Source organism: Astatotilapia calliptera, chromosome 4, assembly GCF_900246225.1.
Source record: "Astatotilapia calliptera chromosome 4, fAstCal1.2, whole genome shotgun sequence".
NCBI lineage: Eukaryota > Metazoa > Chordata > Actinopteri > Cichliformes > Cichlidae > Astatotilapia > Astatotilapia calliptera.
Window position 1 is genome coordinate 14,672,637 of NC_039305.1, and position 23,639 is coordinate 14,696,275.

Genomic DNA, 23,639 nt, shown 5'->3' on the forward strand with positions numbered 1-23,639 from the left:
TCATTTGGATTTATGCACACTAACTTAATCCAGCTGCTTTACATTGGACAGAGGCCTGTCTTCCTTCCAATTACCATGCACAACATCACCACCACCACAGCTTTTCTTGGCCTGAGGGAATGTTTACCTGGTGCTAAAATACTGACACGCTCCATATGCCTACTACGCACACACACACACACCCGCACACACACACGCGCACACACACACACACACTGAGTGAGGCGATAATAGTGACAGTAAAGATGGTAAAGTGGGATGCAAAAAGAGGGCGATGACAACATAGAAGAATATGGTAGAAAGGATAAAGGAGAGCAAACAAGTCCCTTAAGAGATTGATAGTGACGGTGATATTGCTGCTTGTTATCCACCTTATCTCTCCCCATGTTTCCTGCCTGTCGCTCAGCTGTCATAACAAAGGTTTAAAGGATTCAAAACAGAGCGGCGTACAGTTAGTGACTCTGAGGAAGCAGTACTTTGTGGTAACTCATAACATCAGCATGATAATATGGTCACATGATAACATGCTGGTATGGTTTAATGTTTACTGCACTCATAGTTGTAACATTTTTCCTCTTAGGAGAGATGTGCCAAACTTTTGGGCTCACAGCATTTATTTTGGGGTTTTTTTTTTAGACCCACCAAAACAGGAATAGCTTCATTTTGTAATCTATTCCTAGTTTGCAAATCTTTAATATAAAATGACTGTTTTTAACTGCAGTGGAGAAATCTGATGTTTTTGCTCAGTAGGAGCAAATCCTGTGATGGAGTGGTGACCCCTCCAGGGTGTACCATGCTTCTTGAATTATGACAGCTGGGTTTGGCTGCAGATGGATGGGGAATTGAAATGTCACCTTGGTGACTGTTATCAGCCAAAGTCTTCTTCCTAAAATTGACGGGTTGGACAGCACATTTTGTTTTGCTTGAGCTCGCTGAACATTTGAAAATACTGATTCTCTGTGGGTTTGAAAGTAAATCTGTAGCACTTAATATTTAGGTTGATTAACAACACGCTAATGAAACGAGTGATATGCAATAATTACACAGTAGATAACTAAGGGCAGTGAAAAATATGACCTCTTACTTATCCAGTATTGAAAGACACAACAAGAAATCCAATCATGTTCAACCTCACTTATATCATAACAGACTGGTTTCTTGTCAGGGAGCTTATTAAACTTTCTGTTACTAAAGTTACCTAAATGCACTCAGTAGTGTTTGATTTGGCAGTCTTCCTCAGCTCAGTTGGGTTTCATATCATTTTCTAGCTAAATGTTTTGGTTTTCCAGCACAGCTTTAATGTTTTGGTTCACTTAGTATTTTTATAGGGCTGTCAGACAGCTGTTTGAATGGAAAGGTTCTGATAACTAACTGTAGACAAGCTGATCAATGTCAAACAGCACATAGACAAATTAGGTATCTAACTTAGGAATATAGTGGAACATTCAGCAGCCAAAAATAAGTGATTGTTGGACATTTGCAACCCAGAAAAATAAAAAGAGTTAAGAAAAATGACTGTCACTTCAGAAAAGAATATCGCCCATATGGTTTTCACTGCCCTATGCATAGCCAAGAAAACTGTCCTCATGAACTGGAAAAATAAAAACAATCTTAATTCTAACCAATATAGAAATTATCTATTAGATTACATTAGTCTTGATACAGCCTCTGCCACCACATCAGATCAATTGCTCTGGGCTCCTTTGATCAGCTCCATCACCTAGTGGGGGTGGAGGGTCATAGTTTGGTCTCGCCTTCACTGTTGTGATTGGTGTGGGGGTAGGGACAGGCTTAGGGCGTCGGGGGGTTCCCCGGAGGCATCTTCCTTGGGGGGCTCAACCCGGGGTAGCGGTCATGTCCGGTTAGGGGCTCTGTTGGCTCTCAGGTGACTGTTTCCTCGCGGCTGCGTGCAGCGGGGCTAGGGGAGGGTCTGTGGTGACGGACGTGGGTTACTGACCTGGTAGCCTGTCTGCCCCTGGGTGGGTCCGGGATGGGCGTGAGGTTCTGGGGGCGCTCCGTCTCTGGGCTGGGGCCCTGGCCGGGCCTCGGGGCCTTGGGTCCAGGTTTGTGTGTTGCCGGGGTTGTGGGCGGGTGGGTGCATGGGGGCCCATCCCTGGCGCAGGGTGCCGCCGGTGTGGGGGGCTCTTCAACTGGTGGGGGAGATTGTCACATCTTGCAGGAGCTTTCCTCTCCTCAGGAACTCTCTGCAGGAGGGGGAGATACAGGAGAGGTGGAGGAAGATCTCAGCCTGGGCGTCTATTGTCTCATGTAGTCTGGAAGATGAGTGGATGGTGGGGTGGGTGCAGTTTTCTCTGTGGTGGGGTTGGGTGGACTGTCCCGGGCTCTGTGGGGCCGGGGGGCGCTGCTGCGCTGGGCCCCGGTCTGGATGGGCCTGGGCCCCCTTTCCCTGGTGGGTCACGGAGTATGGGGGTGCCTACTGGGGTCAGCGGGGGAGCTGGCCCTAGGGAGGGGTCACCTGCCCCTCCCTTCCTTCCCTCCCCATCTCCAGCTGCCTCCCTCTTCCCGCTCCACCACAACCACCCACACATGCAGGGCCTTGGAGTAGGGGTATGTCACCAGGGTGCAGAGGAGGCTACCCCCCGTCCCCCCGTCCCCTTCTGGCTGCCTCTGCCTCTGTCATGGTTGGCTGTGTGGCAGGCGGGCAAGCAGGAGTGGTGGATCCAAAATGCAGGACTCAGACACAGAAGTTCAACTTAAAGCGCAGCTTTAATGCTGGAAAACCTCTTACTAACTAAACTCACCAAAAGACAAACAAAAACGCTGGTGGACTAAAACACTGAAGCACAAAACACTGAACTGGAACTGGAAACAAAACACTGGCAACACAGAGGCAAAACACACACAGCTTGTTGAGGGTACAACGCAACACTGACTCAGAGAAACACAGGGACTAAATACACTGGGAAGTAACGAGGAGAATGAGACACAGAAGGAGAGCACAGCTGGGGGAAATTAGAACTGACGAGACAAGCAAAGCAGGACACATTCACATAAGACACGGACCTTCAAAGTAAAACAGGAAGGATCACACAGAGACGCGAACTTGACACAGTGGAGACAGCAACTAAGAAACACAGAGACATAAACCATAAGGCAGAGGACTCTAAGAACCGAGAGACACAGAGGGGAAATCAAACATGCAGACACAGACTTACACAGAACAAAGGGGACATAGAGAAACATGAAGGGCAAGGGATCGAAACTAGAAACTCACACCAAGTACAATAATACAAAAATCACAAAGAACTAAAACGCTGGGTCAGGAGACCCAGGACCCTGACAGCCTCAATTTTATCCCACAACTTAGACATTCACATTACTCACACTCTCATTACACATACATATAGGATCTTGGGGGTGGGCACGATACACGGAGTCCAAATTACCATCAGGGTGTACACCTCACCCCTGGCGTTGTTGCCCACCCCTCAATTTTAAATACACGTAGACATTGAGGGCTAGCAGGAGGGACCATGCGCTTACCTGCTGCTCTCTGGCAGGTAGCTCCATGCCCTCCTGGGTTTTAATTGCACCTTAGAACACACATGCATCAACACTACAATGAGCGGGTGGAGGGAGGTTTGGAGTCTTTTCTCACCCCCATTCTCTGCGGCCTGCTGGAGCGGGGGGGCTAGGAGGAGTTGGCCGTCCAACTGCGGTCTGGAGTGTGGGGCCTCCCTGCTGCTGCGGAGTCGGGGCGGTCTGCCTCTCCCCACCGCAGGGAAAAGGGTAACACCACCTGGGTCTGGGTGCAGTTCCCCCCTCCAGGGGCAAGGGTACCTAGACCCGGTTCGTAGAGTACGCTTGGGGAGTGTGATCGTGTGTACAGCGTCTCTTTATGTCTGTCTCCACGTTGGTTGAGTGTGGAGTAAGTGCATATGAGAGCATGAGGGTGGGAATGGATGTTTGTGTCTGTGTGTGCCTGTATGTCTGTGTCTATATGTCAGGTTGGGTATCAGACACCACCTCTCTGGGGACACCTCAGGCCCTCCAAGGTTTGGAGGCCTATCTCCACCCACCACCACTTCCCCTGCCAGTGGCGGACTCCCTCAGGTATCGGTGCGTTGGTGGTTCTTTGTGTCTGAGGGTGGGCGTCCGGGTACACACCGGCTCACTCCTTGGCGGCCGCTTATCGGGGCCTGGAGCCTGGGGCTCGCTCGGGCCACTTCGAAGGTGGGGTGCCCCCGGCCTCTCGGCCTGGGGCTCGGTCACTCAGGCACAGCTGGCTGCTGGCGGAGCTCACGGGCGCGTCACTGCAACTCCCCCTGGCTTCTGCTCCGCGGCTGCTGAGTGAGCCCTCATCTGGAACTCTCCTCAGCTCTTACTGGGACAGTGGCGCGGCTGCCCCTCTGTTGGTCTTCCTTGGTCTCTTGTGTTCTGAGGGCCTCTGGATGTCTGGAGTTTTGATCTCCTCCATACCTGCTTCATACCCTGGTGGACGGGGCTGTGGCTCCCCACACTCCCTAGCAGATCGTTACATGGAGAAACCTTTGGAATGCAAGCATGCTGATCCACACAGGTATGCACACAGGTGTACACACGGGTGTTCACAGACGCGGACTACAGCTTTCTTGGCTGCTGCCTCAAAGCACATTGTGCGCTGTCTATCTTGCGTGCTGCACAATATCGTTTATTATTTAGTATCTACTGTTATCTACTGCTAGCTAGTTTATTGTGATGGTGCTGTTTTTTTTTTTATTATGTTGCTCTTTGTTGTTTGCTTTCTCTTCTGTTTTTTTTCTCCATACAGGTGACCCAGGTGTTTTGTTTGTTTTTTTCTTTCTTCCCCCCCTTCTCACCATCTCTTCTCCCCTTTGGTTTTCTTTCTCTTCCTCTCTTTCTTTCATTCCTTCTCCCTGTCCTATCCCCCAGTCATATTTGTCCCGTTTGTAGCAACTGAAAATAAAATAAATTCATAATTATAATAAAGGTCAATCAAATGGACCAATATGGCAAGGCCATGATGATCCACTTGGTAAAATAAATCCGCTTGGCATCTTTCTTGGCCTTAAGACAACAATTCTGATGGCTAAAGATCCAAACGGGACACAAAAAAGAAAAAAAAAAGAGAAAAAAATAAGTGATTGTTGGACATTTGCAACCCAGAAAAATAAAAAGAGTTAAGAAAAATGACAGAGAGGCCTAATGCATGCTGGAGCTCCAAAACCTGAACCTGAACAATGATAATGTTACATATGACTGATCATACAATAACCGGGATCATAAAGTAGTGATTTATATACATGCTGCTTTTTTTGAAATGCAATAGCTGTTGCTAACTGTAGCTAATAGACTGAAAACTCTGTGTCTTGGTGACTCTGCAAATGTATGTCCCTGTTCACCTGCCTCCAGAGCCAAGCCCAGCTGACCAGACCTTTCCATGACCTTGCTCAGTGGCGACAGCTGCACCCAGTCTCCGTGGAACAGCACACCATCCCAGAACTGGCCAAACAATGGCTCCTTCAAGACAAGGTCCCTCAAGACAGTCAGGCAGTCAGACCGGGACCCGAGGAGGACCTGACTCAGCCGTAAGCCACCCAGGTGTGCCTTGCTCACCATGGCACAACAACTCTTCTATTTACAAGTTGTTTACCTCATTTTACCTCATTTCCCCTCATTTCCCTTGCTTATATTTGTAGCCTTGGTGAGCTGTAGGGGGTTTTCCTGTTGTCAGGTTAATTCCCAAACATTAAAAAAGTCAAGAATAACAGATCAGCAGTTGCACTGACCCTGTGGATCTGAGAACAAAGAGACATTAAAAAGCTGAGATAGACAAACACAAAGCCAGTGGTGTGATAAATCATATAGGTTTATACCCTATATGCCCTTTAACCAAAACTAAGACAAATGGCCAACCTGCTGAGCACTAATGATTGCCATTACCTGAGTATAGTGCTGCTGTGTTGAGGAATGTGGAGCCTCTTTTGCCCAGAGAGGGTCATTTTCAGGGCATGGTTTAATAAGAGATACTGTAAGCAAAAAGAAACCAAACTGAGGTTTTGGGTTGATTCTTATCCAGTTAAAGCTGTTTATTTATTCTCATCTCATCTCCTCCCAAACGTTCACAGTGAACCACCACACCAGTACTAATGATGCTGTATTTATCATCATCATTTTTTATACGAATCAAAGTTGCATAAACAGTCCTGCAGCAGTGCATCTTTGTTCAAAAATGTCTTTCGGTCTGTCAGCGCCTGTGTGCTCACTGTAATCAATGCTGTCTGATCAAGTCTCTGTCTGTTTTAAGAACAATGATGTCCTCTACCCACTTTAAAAACAAACAAACCAACAAACCAACAAAACAAGCTTGACCCCTCTCAAAAAGACCAATCTCAAAATTACCTTTTATTGCAAAGAATTTAGAAGGTTGTGGCTAAGCTTTAATTTGGCTTTCATAAAGCTAATTCCACTGAAACAGCTCTAGAGTGTCAGATTAGATCTTGATTCACAGTAATGTGGGAGAATGTTCTGTGTTGTTGTTGTTTACCGGACCTCTACCATTGACACTGTTGACCATGACATTGTGCTTGATAGGCTGAGACACTGGGTCAGTATATTAGGGTCTGCTTTGGATCTCTGCCTGAGGGATCTTTCTCTGTGGCTGCCTCTGAGTTCAGCTCCTCTTCTATTTTTCTTGCATATAGTGCAAGAAAAGTTCAAATGGCAGACAATTTTCACCAATTTATTGTCAAAAGAAAGAGAAGTCTTTGTTTCTGTACCCAACAGGTATATGGAACAATAGACATTATTGGTCCCCTTATCAGTTTTGCTAAATCTTGTATTTAAAAAGCTTGGAGTGACTTGATTCAGCCTTCACTTTGGATGCTCATTGATGCTCATCTCTGGTTCACTAATTTATGCTTTTATCATTTGCGAAATATTGCCAACATGAGTTCGACTGTGTCAGGCTCTGAGTTTGTTATTGATACATTTATTTTGCCACATTTGGATTAATGTGATTGTTTTGTTCATTTAAAAACAAACCTCTTTGGAACATCTGCAGGTTGTTTAGAACGCCTCTAAGAGGAAGTACACATGCCACACTATGATTAACTCTGTTGCACTGGCTCCCCATTAACGTCAGGGTCCACTTGAAGATTTTTGATTTTGACTTTTGGAGCCCTGCATGGACAAGCACCAAGTCCTCAGTGAACATTTACATCCATACAGCCCCAGCAGGACCCTGAGGTCATGTGATCAGGAGATGTACCTGACAGCTAAAACTCATCTTTTTAAACTTACTTTTGGGTAAGTAGTGCTATGAAGCACTTTTTGATATTTATCTTAAAGGGTGCTATATATAAATAAAATATTTTGTATTTTTAAATTTTTACTTACTTACTTCATACTATCTGTCAAATTAAGTAATAAAAGTCTGAATTATGATTACAAATGTCCTCAGCACTGCTTTACCTGAAATAAGAAATCAGCAGTACTACTACTTGGTTTTCTACAAACCCCCATAGTGAACCAGATTAGATGAGTTAATTCTTTTTTTTTTAACTGGCTTTGTCTTTTGACTATTTTTTATACATAAAAGAATTGGATTGTGTCCTAACAGAACTAGTAATGAAGTTTCTGAGTTCTTGTCCACTGATTTCATATTCTCTTTTAATCCAAGGTTCCCCCCCCCTCAAAAAAACCAACAAAAAAAAAAACAACCCAACAACAACAACAACAAAATTCAGCTGCATGGGATATTTTTTGGTAAATTTTCTTAGGGTGCTGAATCCAAAAAAGTGAGTAAAAATCTATAAGAAACTGTCAAAAAAAATCCTACGTAGCTTTTTTGGTTGCAGATCTGTCTCATTAAAGATCATTAAAGACAGAATATCTAAAAACACACAAAAAAACAGTAGAGCTAAGGATGACTCTGTCAATTTGAAATATTTAAATAACTACAAGATAGAACAAATCTGTGACTTTGCACCATCAACACATCTTTTGTTTTGTTTCAAGAAGTTAATGTTGTTTTTACATCATATAATGTAAACTAAACATTAAATCTCTTAATGTCTTAAAACTGATTTCTGTATCTGGAATCTTTTATGTTCATATGGAACATGTCTGTGAATGAATCAAAACACTGACTAGTACTGCCCTCTGGTGCTCAATAGGAAGAAAACAACAAGAAGAAAATAAGTGTGAGTGTGTGTGCATATGCGTGCAGGTCTGTGATTGATTTACAATCATGTATCATCATGAAAACATCCTCGCATTCACCAGCAAGGAGTCTGCAAATGATTGTCTTAAATGATTGACTGCTGCTAGTCTCCCTGGGAGTGGAAACCCTGTAAAGATCACAGCAAAATAAAACTGACAAATAGCATGCAACCCTGAAACAGGTGAAAAAGAATCCAAGAACACTTTCTGGTATTTTATGACGATGTGTTTAGAAGTGTGTTTTCTGGTTTGTTTTCAGAAAACGAAGGGGAATGATTTTCACAGACACTAAAGTCTGTAGTTCAGAAAGGTGGCATCAACACAACAACAAAAGAGGAAAAAATAAAATTCAACACGGACTTATCGTTGCCATCAGTCAAGCATGATGCTGAGTTATTCAGTAAAACGTTCCCATAAGAATTCTGTGTTGTTATTCTTTATTTAATAATTTGACATTGAAAGATTTTTATAATGGTAATGCAAATTTCAGGGACTGGGTTAAAATAGGTCATCATGTTTCACCACCATGACGAAGCCAAAAACATCTGTCTGATAGGCTGCAATAAACTGGCCCCATCTTCAGGGTCAGAAAGCTATTTTAAAAAGGATCAAAGCCTCTCAGTTAGCCTCCTCATCTGAAGCAGTAGTAATTTTGTTGACCAATACTTTTCATTGTTGTTTTCATTAATGAAGATAACTAAATAAAAACTAATGCATGAGGACAAACACTATAGCGAAATGTACTGAGTCTAATGAAAATACATGAAAATTGTCATTGACATCAGAGAATGACCTGATGCAAAGGCAACAGTTACTCAGATCGCCACTTATAAAACCAAGGTTTGCAGAAGAGCTCTGAACACATAACATATCAAACTTTGAATGTGATTACATCACAGATTTAAAATCAGCTCACACTAAAATATTTTCACAGATTTGGTGATGAAACACTGTCGACAGTTTGAAAGTTACATTGTCTGAATTTCAGAGTATGAGTCTGTTACGTTCCCCTAAAAAACAAATCAGAAAAACATTGTAGACAACGTGGACAGTAGGAAAGATCCAAAATAGATAAGGATTACAAATCAAACCCAGATCCACTTTGGTCCTGGTCATTTCCCAGATCATCCCATCCGTCAAGGCTTAATATTTTTCTGCCTTTTTATTTGGCTCATTGTCCCATGTTCACTATTCTGAAGTATTTAAAAACTATAAAAGCGAGGGCATTTCTTACAACATATTTGCTTTTACATTTATTAAAGCTGCCCTGCATTTTTTTCAGGGAAATGTGAACCTATCATGAAACTCCGATTATTAAAAATAGCAATTCAGTAAACATTTCTGCTATGACTATAAGACAGTCATCATCTAACAGTGATGGAGTGTTTTCTAAAAGGGAACGGGGATACAATTTGAGGGGGGAATTAAATTTAAAACATCCTCGTATCCGTACAACATTAAAAAGTTTTTGCATCTCTGTGTGTGGAGTGAAGCTGTGGAACAGACTAAGTAAAGATATGAAGCAATGTCCAAGCATGGCGCAGTTTAAAAAGCGGTTTAAGGATATGGTTTTTACAGGGTACAGGGAAAAGGTAGAGATTTGATAGGGTGTTCTTGTCTAATATTTTCATGTGTGTGCGCATGCACGGGTTTGTTGGTATGGATATATATATATAATTGTAGGCTGTGTATCCTTGAGGTGTTAATGGGGTTATTGAAAATGTGTATATGTGCGTATGTGTGTATATACGTATGTATGGATAGATAGAAACATATATGTGTATATATTTAAAAAAAAAAAAAAAATTACACATAACATATAATGTAATTGCAAGGAGGTATTTCTGTAGTCTATTGATACTAGATAGTGGAAAAGGGGTGGGATTAAATAAGCTTATGCTTCTTCCTGCTCCTTTTTGAACATGGACGTTATTTGGAGTTGTGGTTGCTCGTTTTCCTTTTGTTTGCTTTGTTCATTTGTCTCTTTTAATTCTATTTTTTTTTATACTTTTTCAACATGTTCAAAATAAAGATTCAATCAATCAATCAATCAAGGCTAACATCAGATCAGATTATAAATTCTTAGAGAACATTAAAGCAGAGTTTTTCTGTAAATCCCATTAAACACTTTTATCTGACAATGGCAGAATACAGCCAGTCCTAACAACATGGTATTTTGAATTTGTTGCACTGGCCGAGCAAGAATAGTCTTTGTGTGCAAGAAAAAAAAAAGTAGAGGTATGCTAAAATAGAATTATACCAACTTTGTGTTATGCAAAAGTTGCATGAAAATACTTTATACTGTCTAGTATAACTACAATATAAGCAGCAAATCAGCCAAGACATTACTGAAAATATTTGCTTACATCGTGTTGAATTCAGCTGTGTAAATCCATAAACAGCAGTAAACCTCAGAGCAGCAGCAGGACAGGTCAGCTGATCACAGCCTGCATTCAAAGAAAATCCAAATGTAAATGAGTGTAAGCTGTGATTGTTCCAATACGGAGCCACTCAACCAGTCCCCCTGCTGCCGAATCCCTTTAACCCCTGTGTGGTTTATGATGCCATCCATCCATCCATTTGCTTCAGCTTATCCATTGCAGTGTCGCGGGGCGCGCTGGAGCCTATCCCAGCTGCCATAAGGCGAGAGGTGGGGTACACGCTGGACAGGTCGCCAGTTTGTCACAGGGCTAACAATAATAATAACAATAATGTCATCTATCCTTATAATAATATAGCTTAAGGTTCAGTTAGCTTTGTAACAAAATGGACAGAAATGTCCTTCAAGGGGCTACTTTTTACTCTTTCTTTGAGTGCATTTCAGGCCTGTACTTTCTCACTTTCACTTGAGTAGAGAAGCTGAGTATTTCAACTTTTACCCGAGTATTTTTAAAGAAAGTATCTGTACGTCTACTTAAATAAAAACTGTCTTTGCCTTTGTCACCTCTGGTTGTGTTCAGGCTTCTTATGTGTTGTGGGAATGTGGGCTGCATACTGTTGAAGAGAACATCCTTAATGGTCAGCCCATGTATCGGAGGGCTCCCACTCTCCCATCCTGGTACTTTATATTTTTATTAGTAATTTTGAGGATCACAAATGTAATGAAATTTGAATAAAAATTCATATTTAAAATAAAGTGTCCATCACACAACACATAACATCATTTTACTCCTTTGTTATCAGTACATGGCCAGCATGTGGCTGCATGTAATAAAGCCTGTATTAATGTTTTTATCTAAGTCCTGAAGGACGTTTGGAAACTAGGACACTGCTGTGCTATTTTATCACTATTTTGTGTTTACGATTATAGTAATAACATGTATGCATAATGCCAGTGGATGCATACAAGTTAATAATTCCCAGTTTGATCCTGGGAAGAGGTACACATCCCTTCGTGTTAGTGTCGGGAAGACCATCCAGTTGAAATCAAATATAGGGAGCTGCCGGCTGTGGCCGCCCCTTATAATTAAATATTGTACTTTTCACGTGTACAAGTCTGCTATACAGCCAGAACAGGGAAGTACTGCTGACGCACCGGGTCTAATGACGTGCATTTCACGTGCCCGCCTGTTTTTTGTGACAGTGGGGACGCATCCGCTAAGAATTTAGATGACAATACACCCACGCCAGGATGCGAACTTCAAGCAGATGTTTAAAAAATCCAGGAATCCTAAACTACTACTCAGCCGTTCGGTCTCCACCGGTCCACAGCTGCGTACAGTCACAGGAGGGGAGACGTTTTTTTTTTGTTTTCACTGTCTAAAATGTTGAGAATATACACATGTAATGCAACGGTCTACCTTTATTCTCTTTTGTGTTTAACCTATAATATCTGGAAACTTTAATCCCTTCCAACAAATCCACTCGTCGTTGTTGTAACATCTCTCAGCCACTCATATCTTCCCTGAACAAACACCGCCTCTTTTGCTTTTCTCAGTCCTGCTTCTCACTATTTTCACTACACCCACCTTTTTCTGGTCTCCATTTATTTATTTATTTATGCTATTTGTATTTTATCTGTTAGTACATATTAACTGGCATCTGTGTGTGGACAGCAAAGAAAGAATCTCATTGTACAGAGAAATGCTTTTCTTTGTACACATGACAATAAACGCTTTGAATCCTAAATCTTGAAAAGTTGTTCTGCAGTCCAATGCAAACATTTTGGAACGTACATCCTCCAGAGCCGTGGGATGCGCCCTGAAGTTGGGGGTGGGGAAGTTTAGGGTGTAGGACATGAAGTGTACATAGCATTCCATTCCTCTTGCCACATTCTATGAAATCTTTGAACAAGCAGACCCAGATGCACACAGCGCACAACTGTAAGCAGTCTAAACTGGACTGAACTGGTTTGTTTGTTGTTGGTTGTTAATTTATTTTGCTCATGTGAACATTATACAAAGTTCATTTAGCAAAGACAAGAAGAGAAAGAAAATTCAAAACGAAATAAAGCGACCACATTTCAATATTCCTTCAACTGTTCTGATTCAGTTACATATTGAAAAGGAGTGGGAAGAAGGTCTCAGAAGTCCCACCAAAAGCCATCACTTCTGTTTTCTGCTCATTAAAATGTAAAAAGTTCAAAGCCATCCAGGCCCTTATTTCATCAAGGCATCTGAGCAGAGGGTCTACTGAGAAGCCATTTATCTTTTTAACGCTGGGCATACACGGTGCGATTTTTGGCTCATTTCGAGCAGATTTTTCAGTCGTGTGACCGTTTTGGTGATTGTCCCAAGTTTCGCCTTCATTGTGTGTCATGCATCGTGTAGTATACGTGGGGTAACGAGGAGCGATTAACACCTCACGACCAGCTCCCGATCATCAATCGCTTGGTCGTAAGAAAATCAAACCTGTTTGAAATCCTGTCGGCCGTCGTGAGGGTGTCACCGCAGCCTCTCACACTGCGCACGCGCTAACACAGAAATGAAAGTGAAAAGACAGTGCAGCACGGCAGTGCAGCGTGTGATGTGGACACAAGCGATCGAGGCACAACTTGTAGAACTTTGGCAAGCTCATCCGAGCCTTTTCGATGTGGCCTCACAAAATTATCACGACCACAACAACCGTGAAAAATTGTTGGATTTACATTGCTGCTTAATCACAGCTGCCTGATCAATGTTTTTCATTAGCAATTTAGCAAAGTTGATGGTGGTGTGTGTGTCTGTGTGAGTGAAAGACAGAGAGGGAGAGCCAGCGACAGACAAATTTCCTGAGAGGACTCGACACCAACAGTCTGTGGAGCATGAAGGACCATGTCATAAAACGGCTGTGTGTAGGCAGGAAAAGGACCCAAAATTCAGACTCAAAACGGCAGCTTTTATTGCTTAACAAAAAACAAAAAAAACTTTACTGGGATCTGCAGGGAGAAATACACAGCATGAGGGCACTCACAACACTGACACAGAGGAAAAACAGGCCTTAAATACACTGGGAAGTAACGAGGGGAATGAGACACAGAAGGGGAGCACAGGTGGGAGAAATCGGACATAACGAGAGTCAAGGGAAGCGAAACACAATACATTCACATAGGACACAGACCTTCAAAGTAAAACAGGACATGTAACACAGAGACACAGACTTGACTAGGAGATACAGCTGACAGGGGAGACAGAGCAACAAAGAAACACAGAGATCAACATAAAGGAGGCACAGAGGGCAGCTACTAAATACTCAGAAAACTAAAGAGAATACAAGCAACCCAAACTCAGACACTAGAGTCTATAGAATAAACTGGGACAACAAAGAGAACATAGAACATACATCATAATAAAAAAAATACTGAGACACTAGAAACTCAACACTGGGTCAGGAGACCCAGGATCCTGACCGGCCATGTCAATAGTCTTAAATAAGGCATGAGGCTTATGGCAATTTGTCTGAATAATAGCAGCAAAATGTTTCCTCTTAGCATCTTTTACAGTTTTCTGATAAGAATTTCAGTAATTCTGTAATGTTTGGTATGACGCCTGAAGTTTATCCTGCTTCCATTTACGTTCAGCTCTCCTACAATTTCTTCTGGCAGCACGGGTGTCTTCATTCAGCCAGGGTTCAGATTTGGCTTTAACTTGCCTAAGCTTAAAGGGGGCCACCGAATCTAAAACGGTTTGGCAGACTGACTAAAACCGTGTGCTCAGCTCTTCTGAATCATTATATACAGAATCAGGAAGTCTGCAGTTCTGATTAAAAACAACAGAGAACTTACCAGCAGAGGATGGGTTAAAAATACGCCAGCACCGAGCAACAACAGGAGGAGGACAATATCACAAACTTCTAAGTTAGAGACAGGTAAATCATGAGTTAAAACAAGATCCAACTTGTGCCCGTATTTTTGTGTAGGCACAGACACAGGTTGCTCAAGATCAACGGAATCGATAAGATTTAAAAAGTCCTTTGCCATTGGCTTGTCAGGGCAGCACATGTGAATACTGAAGTCCCCAACATTAAGGACATGATCGTATTCTGGCATAATTTCAGCCAACAGATCAGAAAAGTCATTCAAGAAGTCCTTATTGTATTTGGGGGGTCTGTAAACCACAGCACAGAGCACTGTGTGAGAGCGACCTAGCTCAAACACACTCAGTTCAAAGTTACTAGGTGATGTTCATAAGGACAGTGGTTTACATTTATACTGCTTAAAAACAATCGCTAGGCCTCCTCCTATGCCTGATATTCGAGGAGAGTTTAAAAAGAAGTCATCTGGTAAGAGATCTGGGAAAACGCTGGACTCACCGGCCCTTGACCATGTCTCAGTTATACAGAGGAAATCCAGTCCTTGGGTCATAAATAAATCCTTTAAGATAAAAGTTTTATTACTCAGCACTCTAGTGTTCACCAATCCAAACCTGGTGGAGGTCAGTGCGTTCATGACAGATGAGTTCACAGGTTATTTTTACTCATTTAATCACACATTAAATCTAACATTTTAGGCAAAAATAACATCTGGAATAGTGTTTCAAACATCTTATCTATCTATTTTTTGCATGCTGCAGCAATCCCATTACCCTACATCCCACGGCCTTAACATTTTCCATTCAGAGTACAAAAACGCTTGAGATATTTTTTCATACTACACAAAATGTGTTAATCTCCTAAGACCCGAACTCTTTCATGGATTGCATTTAAAATTTTTCTTTGCTATTTGACTTTATAGTGTTCTATTGAACACTATAAAGTCACAATTGAGTAATGATGTGCAAAACTCTTTATTTGGTGTCTGAACACAGCAACATTTTTCCTGAGTATAAAAACAAAATGAGAAATAGCAGTTGTGCCCCTTTGAGCAATGTGGCTCATTTGAAAGAGCAAAATTTAGTATTGTGGTCTAGATAACCCAAAATGTGATGTCCCAATATGTGAACGCCAGGTCCTGAGGTCAAGACAGAAAAATGAAAGTTTTCTGTTCCCATAGCTATTTCACTCTTTAAAAATAATTTAAAAAACAATTTCTGAAGTAGTTAAGAGCAATTCTTCATTTCACAACTGAATCTTTAATTACAGCTGAACAAATTGACAAGGAAAGTCTGTATTGTCTTGATGATCGAGAGATTGAAAATTTGATCAATAAAGCTGGACCAAGAGTGAAATTCAAGAAGAAACTCAAGCTGTGAAAAGTAACTAACTGCTGATTTTTGTTAGAATTACCTGTATATTACAAAACTGTAACATTGAAATAATTTGTAGTGTAATTTTGAAAAATTTAATATGGTTTTGCGATTTCATTTTACCACAAAACACAAATCAGGTAACAGTCAACATGTCTTTTCAAGTAAGTTAAAAAAAAGTTTTTCTTTCTGATTCAGTATCTACAAAAGTATCTATACAACAAATTACATTATTTTTTTAATTTATTTATTTTACATTTTGAATACATCTTAAAGTCTGCTCAGTATTGTACACAGCTTTGCACTTTTTATCTGCAGTGTAAACAGGAGTATGAAGAAGCAACTGATTTGTTCAGGTAAGGATTATACTGCAGTATAATAAGCCTGCCTGAGACAAAGTAGAGGTCCAGTCTGTTGCTTATACAGACTGTCAGTGAGCCCCCTGGCAACCTTCCAGAAACCAATAAATGACTGAATCTAAAAACTTAATTCATAGGGGGTTGGGGAATATGCCCTTCGCTAACCATCAATCAAGTCTGTGTGACTGGGACATAATTATGCAAAAGATTTGTCTCATAGGATCACAGGTGTTTACTAAAAACAATGGAGTTATAATCTATTCTTCATCAGTCTGCTGGTTGAAAACATGACTGCATTTAAGTTTGTTGATTATAAAACTTGTATTTTAGTGTCCTTTAAATTTTGTTATAGAACAATGCCAATGCAAACAGTGACAAGTTCCTGTATAACTGAATTTCATCCTCTGCTTTTGCTATTCACATGGATCCAGCTGAGACACGCATCTTATTTTTTTAACCTCATATTAATCTGTGTTTTAAAGGCAGCAATATTTTTGCAACATCTAAATAATTAATTGAGATAAACTTTAAATGCCGAGAGATGTCAAGAACACTGGACGGAGTGGACTCAATGGCAGAATGGTTAAGGTTTAGTGCCTTTATTTACAGTGACAAGAATTACCAGGGTAATATATATAGTTGCGAGGGAAAAAGGTAAGGCACATACATGAGTTAATGGAGCCAGGTTTTGCATAGTTCACCAATCCAGAGAAGAAAGACTCTGGGCCACCATCACGTGTGTTAAACCTATGTCACGGACCTGGGTCTGAGGGACCCAAGGTTATTAAATAAGTTATGGACATGTGTATTTTTGGTGCTGCTGTCGCTCGTTTTCCTGGTTTGTGTGTGCGTGCGTGTGTGTGTGTGTGTGTGTACAGAGCACCGGTCTACAGGCATCATCAGGCCCGGCAGGTGTGTTCAGACTGGATGCTGGCCACACCTGAGGGAGCTCATTACGCACACCTGCAGCTGATCAAGCCTCGTCGGGGGAGCTACTTAGGTGTGTTGTGGAGCTCTCTCCGACGCTTGTTTCGTGAGACTTCCCGTCAGTTTCCCAGCTAGAAGTCAGTGAGTGTGAGTTTGTCGCAGTGTGGTGTATTTGCCTCTGGTATTTTCCCAGGAGGATTGTGGAAGGAGAGGACAGCAAGCACGGGTTACACGAATACCAAGGAGCAGAGGCACGGAGCAGACCGTGACACTGATGACATAATCTGGGACAGGTGGTCGAGTACGGAAGCGTAGAGCTGCCACCCAGGCAAAAGAAAAATACAAGTGTATCACGTTATAACGTGAAAGGTTTATTGTTCTAACAAGATACTTTTCCTGTTTGTACAATATACTATCATGTTTGTACAATATACTTTTCACGTTTGAACAACATAATATCACGTTATTACAATATACATAATTATCACGTTCGTACAATATAATTATCACGTTCGTACAATATAAATATTATATTGTACGAACGTGATAATTATATTGTACGAACGTGATCATATATTGTACAAACGTAAAAAAAAATACCATTACAATAACATTTTTTATTGTAAGAACGTAAAACGTGTTGCATTCGGAAACCCAAATCCATGGTAGTTGTGGAGAGTGCACGCTCGTCAGAACTGGCACTTAACTTTGAATGCCCTGCTTTCAACATGGACACAAACACTGATAGCCCACTTCTGAGATTTCTTCGGAATCGTGGTGTACCTGAGGACTGTCTCTTACGAATGCTACAAGAACACGTAAGTGCACTCTTGAGGGGGAAACTTGTAAAACTCGCTTTTTACGAAGTTACAGCGTCTAAAAATGTGACATATTGCTAAGTTAGCAACCACAGCGGTTTTCGCTTCTCTCGCTTTGACTGCGTAAGGACGTAACGGTAGGCTGCATTGGTGTGGATCTTTAATATGGAATGGAAAATGTAAAACAAATTAACCCGCTGTATAAAACTGGGTCGTTGTATGACCACATGTTACTACTTAACCCGTATGCAGATTCCAGGTTTCTTAAATATATCGCTATATTATGTGATGCACAATGTTTCCTTGTTTATCTAAAAACAAATGAATTAAACTGTGTTTATATTGATATTTGTCTTCAATTAAAAAAAAACAGTGAGTTCAACCCTTTGTGCTCTGTGCAACTGAAAGATACGTGAATACTAATTTACTTTTTCAAAGGTGGGCGTTGTATATACTGTAATATTTCTATTAATAACATGTTAGAGAATCTCATTAATGTTGCTGCCATAGAGAGAGGAAAAGAATAAATGCTAAATATTGATGGCTGCCACTAAAATAATAACAGACAATTATCAAAACACATGTGAAATTTACATACATTTTTTTAGTGAGGTACCTCATGTGGTGTGGCAGCAGGTATACCTTGTACTTCTGTATAGTAATAAATATCCCTGTTATTACAGATTGATGCCACAGTGATTGATTTCATGGATGACAAGACCCTGTCTGATTACATCCCAACATATGGTGACCGGATAGCTGCCAGACGGTTCTGCTTGGAAAACAGTGGTGCAAGTACTAAGGAATCAAGAAAAAACTCATTGCTCGAAAAATTGAAGGAAAAGATGGGAATCAATGAAAATGAGAAGAAACCTGATCATGAGGAGGCATTTGTTTCTAAGAGAAAAAGAACATATGCAAAAAACAACAAATGGGCTGAGAAAAAGACACGAAAAATTGAGTTAGGGTGGATCCATGAAGGTAAGCAAGTGAGAAAGCGCAGAGGAGGAGGAACAAGGACCTTTGATGTGCCCAAAGACTCCAAAAAAGCTGACATATTACAGTATGCTAAAGATCTTTTCTTTCCAAGTGGAAAAAGCAAATTTGGAAGATGGGAAGTGTTCAGTCATGACATATTAGACTATCAGGAAGAGGCCGTATTTGATGAAGATGTCACAGTTGGAGAACTCTATTCAGCACTTAAAATGGGAATGTTGAGATTTTACTTGTGCACAAGAAGATTTTCCAATGATGAAGATGATGAAGAAGTTTATGATAGAGGGAAAACACATGTAAACAATGTTACACAACTGACTGACTCACATCAAGGAGATGAAGAAGCTTCTCACACTGTTGTGATCTCATCATCAGAATCTAGGAATGCTGATGAAGATGTATTATTAGACACATCTGAGGTAATGATTGGACCCTACCTTGGAGAGCCTCTGCCTTGTCAACTTGATGACACTGTAATAGATGAACCATTCCTGCAGTTTGAGGAAGATGATCTGGTCATCACATCCATTACACTTCCTCCAACAAACACAGCAGTCAGTAGTCCAGAAACATCTATAAGCAATGAAGCAATAAGCTCTGCAGGATCATATGATGTTGTCTGTGTTACCATCAAACTTCACAGGGTTACTATTCTGGAGGAGATGATCAGCCAGTTCAAAGATCCAACACTCCTCATACACCCTCTAAAATACACCTACATTGATGAAAAAGGAGCTGACGCAGATGGCGTATCAAGAGATGTGTATGCTGCATTTTGGTCAGAGTTTGTGGACAACACAGCTGAAGGAGAGGAGTTCAGAGTGCCATCACTGTCTCCTAAATGGCAGGAAGAAGAGTGGAAATCCATGGGTAGAATTTTACTGAAGGGATTTCAAGACCATGGATATTTCCCTTGTCGCCTTGCTCCTGTTTTCACAGTGGCACTCATCTTCGGTGAGAATCAAGTATCAGATGATCTGCTGTTTGAAAGTCTTCTCTTTTACCTAAGTCAATCAGATAGGGATCTGATAACAAGGGCACTAAAAGAAGATCTTTCAGATGAAGACAGGGATGAAGTGCTGGATCTCATGGATCGCCTGGATGTATCAGTGCTTCCAACCAAAGAGAACTTAAAAGGCCTTCTTCTGAAAGTCGCACACAAACAATTAATCCAAAAACCAGCATATGCCGCAGAGAAAATGTCCTTAGTTGCAAGCTACTTCCTAAAAGAAGCTTTTCAAAGCCCACAAGATGTCCTACAAATGTATGAGGATAAAAAGCCAACAACGAGAAAGCTTTTGAAGTTGCTTACTGCCTCTCCCACCACTCAAGCAGAGAAGCAGAGCTTCAGATTTCTGCACCAGTACATCAGAGGACTTGACGATACAGGGCTCAGAAGGATGTTCAGGTTTCTTACTGGGTCAGATGTCATCTGTGTTGACAAGGTTGAGGTACTGTTCACGCCTGTGGATGGACTGGCACGACGACCTGTGGCACACACATGCGGCCCTCTTCTGGAACTACCATGGACATACACGTCCTACCCAGAACTACGAAATGAACTGAACAATGTTTTGGCTGCTAAAAGCTCTTATGAGTTCAGCATAGCTTGATTAAAGTCCATCATGTTTAAACCAAAGAATGAAAGGTTTGCACTAACAATGACTGGCTATGAAGCTCTAAAGTTTGTTAAACCCACAAACAGGGAACACATCATTGTATAAAAAAAGAAAGAGCTTAAATTTCAGGGAAGTGTTTTATTTCATATTTGAATTTATTTTCAAAAATTGTGGATAACATCAATTTGTTTCCACCATGAAAAATGTAAATTTCAGTTTAAATTTTCATACTTAAAAGTTTTACTAGTTTAAATGTTAACTAATTATGTTTAATAAGTTCATATGGTTAGCAGCAAGTGGTGAACTATGCTTATTATTAGTTCTTATCATGTGTCAAGGTCCTTTTCCACAGGTCTGTGGTGCAGTTTTGTAGGATACAAGATGTCTGCTAGAGGGGATGTTTTGTTTAGTAATAATTCAAAAGACTTAATATTAATTATTTTCAAGTATATTTTTTTTACCTTTCCACCAGTCATTTGTTTAGAACATATTTTAAGGGAATAACTTTGGAAGGCAATGTGTTTGATGCAATAGTTGACTGGAATAAAAGACAGAAAATTGGCACATAAGTTAAGTTTTGTAGTGTTTATCAAGAGTCCGTGTTTTCTTCTCCTTGAACACAAATAAAAGGGAGGTTAACATCTAACACTATTTGTTAATTATTAAATAATGCAGAATTTGTACATTTACCAGTTTACAAGAAACTGTTCGTGGATGAATAGCAGTTGCACAATGTGTTCAGTAAAATTGAAAACAATATTTCATGAATGATAATGTATAGGATCAGCAGTTTAAAAAATGTTTTTTTGACAGTCTTAAAACAGAAATCAGATATAATAGAAATTCCGTTAAAAAATAATTGGAAATGCCAAAAGGTTGGAGTACGCAGATTTGGTTAAATATATTTAGACATGCTTGCTTGCTACTATCTTGAACCGAAAATCCAAACAAAATAATAATGAATGTCTTTTCTATTGTTTATTGCACAAATAAAACATTGTACCCAAAAATATATGCGTAAAAATTCCCAAAGCCCAATTATATTTAGGTTTATAAGTCCTTCAGTATATAGGCTCTCAGGAAGAGATACAGTTCAATGGATTCATCTGCTGTGCTTGGTGGAAGTAAGAAGTTCTCTGACATTATAAGGCAACACAAGCTGAAAACGGTTTCATCACAGGTATAAGGTCCTCTCTGTTGGCCTTCTTGCTTACAAGCATCCACTGCCTCCCGAGAAACCTCTTTCAGATGATCCTGTCCTCCAAAGAGATGAGGGATGGTGTACATGAGAATCGGACGTCCACTTGGAGCAACTGCATTTCTGCTTCTGCGTATTATGTGGGTGTTCCACATATGTGCAACTTGCTGCAGCTCTTCCTATTAAATATTAAAAATTAAAAAATCTCATATCAGTAAAAGAACACATTTCTCTTGGCTCAACATGTTACCCAAAACGGCGCTGGCACGGCTGGCAACCTTAACCCAATTTCCCTCGGGATGAATAAAGTACGATCAATCAATCAATCAATCAATCAATCAATCAATCAATCAATCAAACAATCAGTCAATCAATCAATCAATCAAAAGCACCACACAATGACAGTCGGAAAAACAGAGTTTATCAAAAATACTCAACAACAAGAATAACAGTGGTAGACACGTGATACTTTGGAAAATTTTAAGTAATTATTAAACGTGAATTGTTTTAGACAGTGCGATTTTATGTTTCTGGCCAGTGAAATATGCATTTTTTTTCATATCCTCAACGGAGTGATAATAGGGATGGTGCATGGTAGGTGTTAAAGCAAACTTTTTATTCTCTCTCCGTGTCTCTCTTTCTCTCTAACACACACACACACACACACACACACACACACACACACACACACACACACACACACACACACACACACACACACACACACAATGACTCATTAAAAGAATATAAACATGGTTACATACCTCGATGACGTTCAGGCACGTAAACAATATGAGCTGCTTGTCCAAAAAACATCCAGAAAAGCAATCATGGTCTTTTAGTTCCTGGAGACGATTTATCCAGTGCTGAGCATGATGTCGTCTCAGAAAGGCCCACCAGCCTTCAATACGCTGATTGTGATTGCTGGATCCAGTAATAAAACAGTTTCTGACATTCGGATCCATAGTCCAGCGCAAGAATCGTTGCATCTCGGCCATTATGACATTTTCTGTTCCCAAATCAGAGCGAATCCTAGCAGGTGTTCCCATCCTCTTTTCAACTTCTGCTATGAAATATCCAGCAATGACTTTGGGATCATTGTTTGTTGAATAGGCATGAAGCCAAATCATAACTCTCGAAAACCCATCAATAGCTCCATTTATACAGATTCCAAAAGGCTTCAGTTTGTCATAGGAGTCAACATGCCACATGAAATTTGGTCCAGGATTTACATACGTGCGTCGCATTAGGCGATTTCTGCGTCGTTGCTCAACACCGTAAGGGTCAAGATATTTCAGTAAATGTCTCACAGTACTCTGCGTGACAACATAACCTGCCTGAATGCAGTTCAGGTGATGTAGTTTGTATCCATGGAGCCTCCCATGTCCCTCCAGTTGATCAATAAGAAATCGTGCCACCTCAATCGGATCGGACTCATTCTTTCTCCTGTACAGTCCCATGCGTTTTAGGTTTCTTCTAAGTGTCCGCATGCTTATCACAATACTGTCCAAACTGCTCAATAACAGCAAAATCTCCCCATGCCTCAATCCAAGCATAAAATAGAACTTAATTAATTCCAATAAACGAGCCATTTTCTCGCACTCTGATCTGCACTGTCACCCACTTCACTATGTTTTACACTTCCGTATCTTTACGGCAATATATCATGCTCGAACAATAAAATATGTTATAACGTGAAAATTTTATTGTTCAAACAATATAATTATCACGTTCGTACAATATAATATTTATATTGTACGAACGTGATAATTATATTGTACGAACGTGATAATTATGTATATTGTAATAACGTGATATTATGTTGTTCAAACGTGAAAAGTATATTGTACAAACATGATAGTATATTGTACAAACAGGAAAAGTATCTTGTTAGAACAATAAACCTTTCACGTTATAACGTGATACACTTGTATTTT

At 40.7% G+C, this 23,639-nt stretch overlaps 2 protein-coding genes across 2 annotated transcripts; one reads left to right on the plus strand and one right to left on the minus strand.

Moving 5' to 3' along the window:
• Positions 1 to 17,647: 17,647 nt before the first annotated feature.
• LOC113020757 (uncharacterized) lies at positions 17,648 to 21,150 on the plus strand. The gene is made up of 2 exons (XM_026164974.1): positions 17,648 to 17,889; positions 18,573 to 21,150. The coding sequence occupies exons 1-2, from the start codon at positions 17,734 to 17,736 to the stop codon at positions 20,496 to 20,498; spliced, it is 2,082 nt and encodes a 693-aa protein (XP_026020759.1). The 5' UTR covers positions 17,648 to 17,733; the 3' UTR covers positions 20,499 to 21,150.
• Positions 21,151 to 21,468: 318 nt separating this feature from the next.
• LOC113020759 (uncharacterized) lies at positions 21,469 to 23,426 on the minus strand. The gene is made up of 2 exons (XM_026164975.1): positions 22,467 to 23,426; positions 21,469 to 21,881 (listed from the first exon to the last, which is right to left on the minus strand). The coding sequence occupies exons 1-2, from the start codon at positions 23,292 to 23,294 to the stop codon at positions 21,555 to 21,557; spliced, it is 1,155 nt and encodes a 384-aa protein (XP_026020760.1). The 5' UTR covers positions 23,295 to 23,426; the 3' UTR covers positions 21,469 to 21,554.
• Between the last annotated feature and the right edge of the window lie 213 nt (positions 23,427 to 23,639).

What these genes read in the sequence shown, in the direction of transcription:
- LOC113020757 (XM_026164974.1), top strand. Translation starts at nt 17,734, where the DNA reads ATGGTAGTTGTGGAGAGTGCACGCTCGTCAGAACTGGCACTTAACTTT. An exon ending in TACGAATGCTACAAGAACAC is followed by an intron (nt 17,890 to 18,572) that starts GTAAGTGCACTC and finishes CTGTTATTACAG; the next exon opens with ATTGATGCCACAGTGATTGA.
- LOC113020759 (XM_026164975.1), bottom strand. Translation starts at nt 23,294, where the DNA reads ATGGCTCGTTTATTGGAATTAATTAAGTTCTATTTTATGCTTGGATTG. An exon ending in CGTGCCTGAACGTCATCGAG is followed by an intron (nt 21,882 to 22,466) that starts GTATGTAACCAT and finishes AATATTTAATAG; the next exon opens with GAAGAGCTGCAGCAAGTTGC.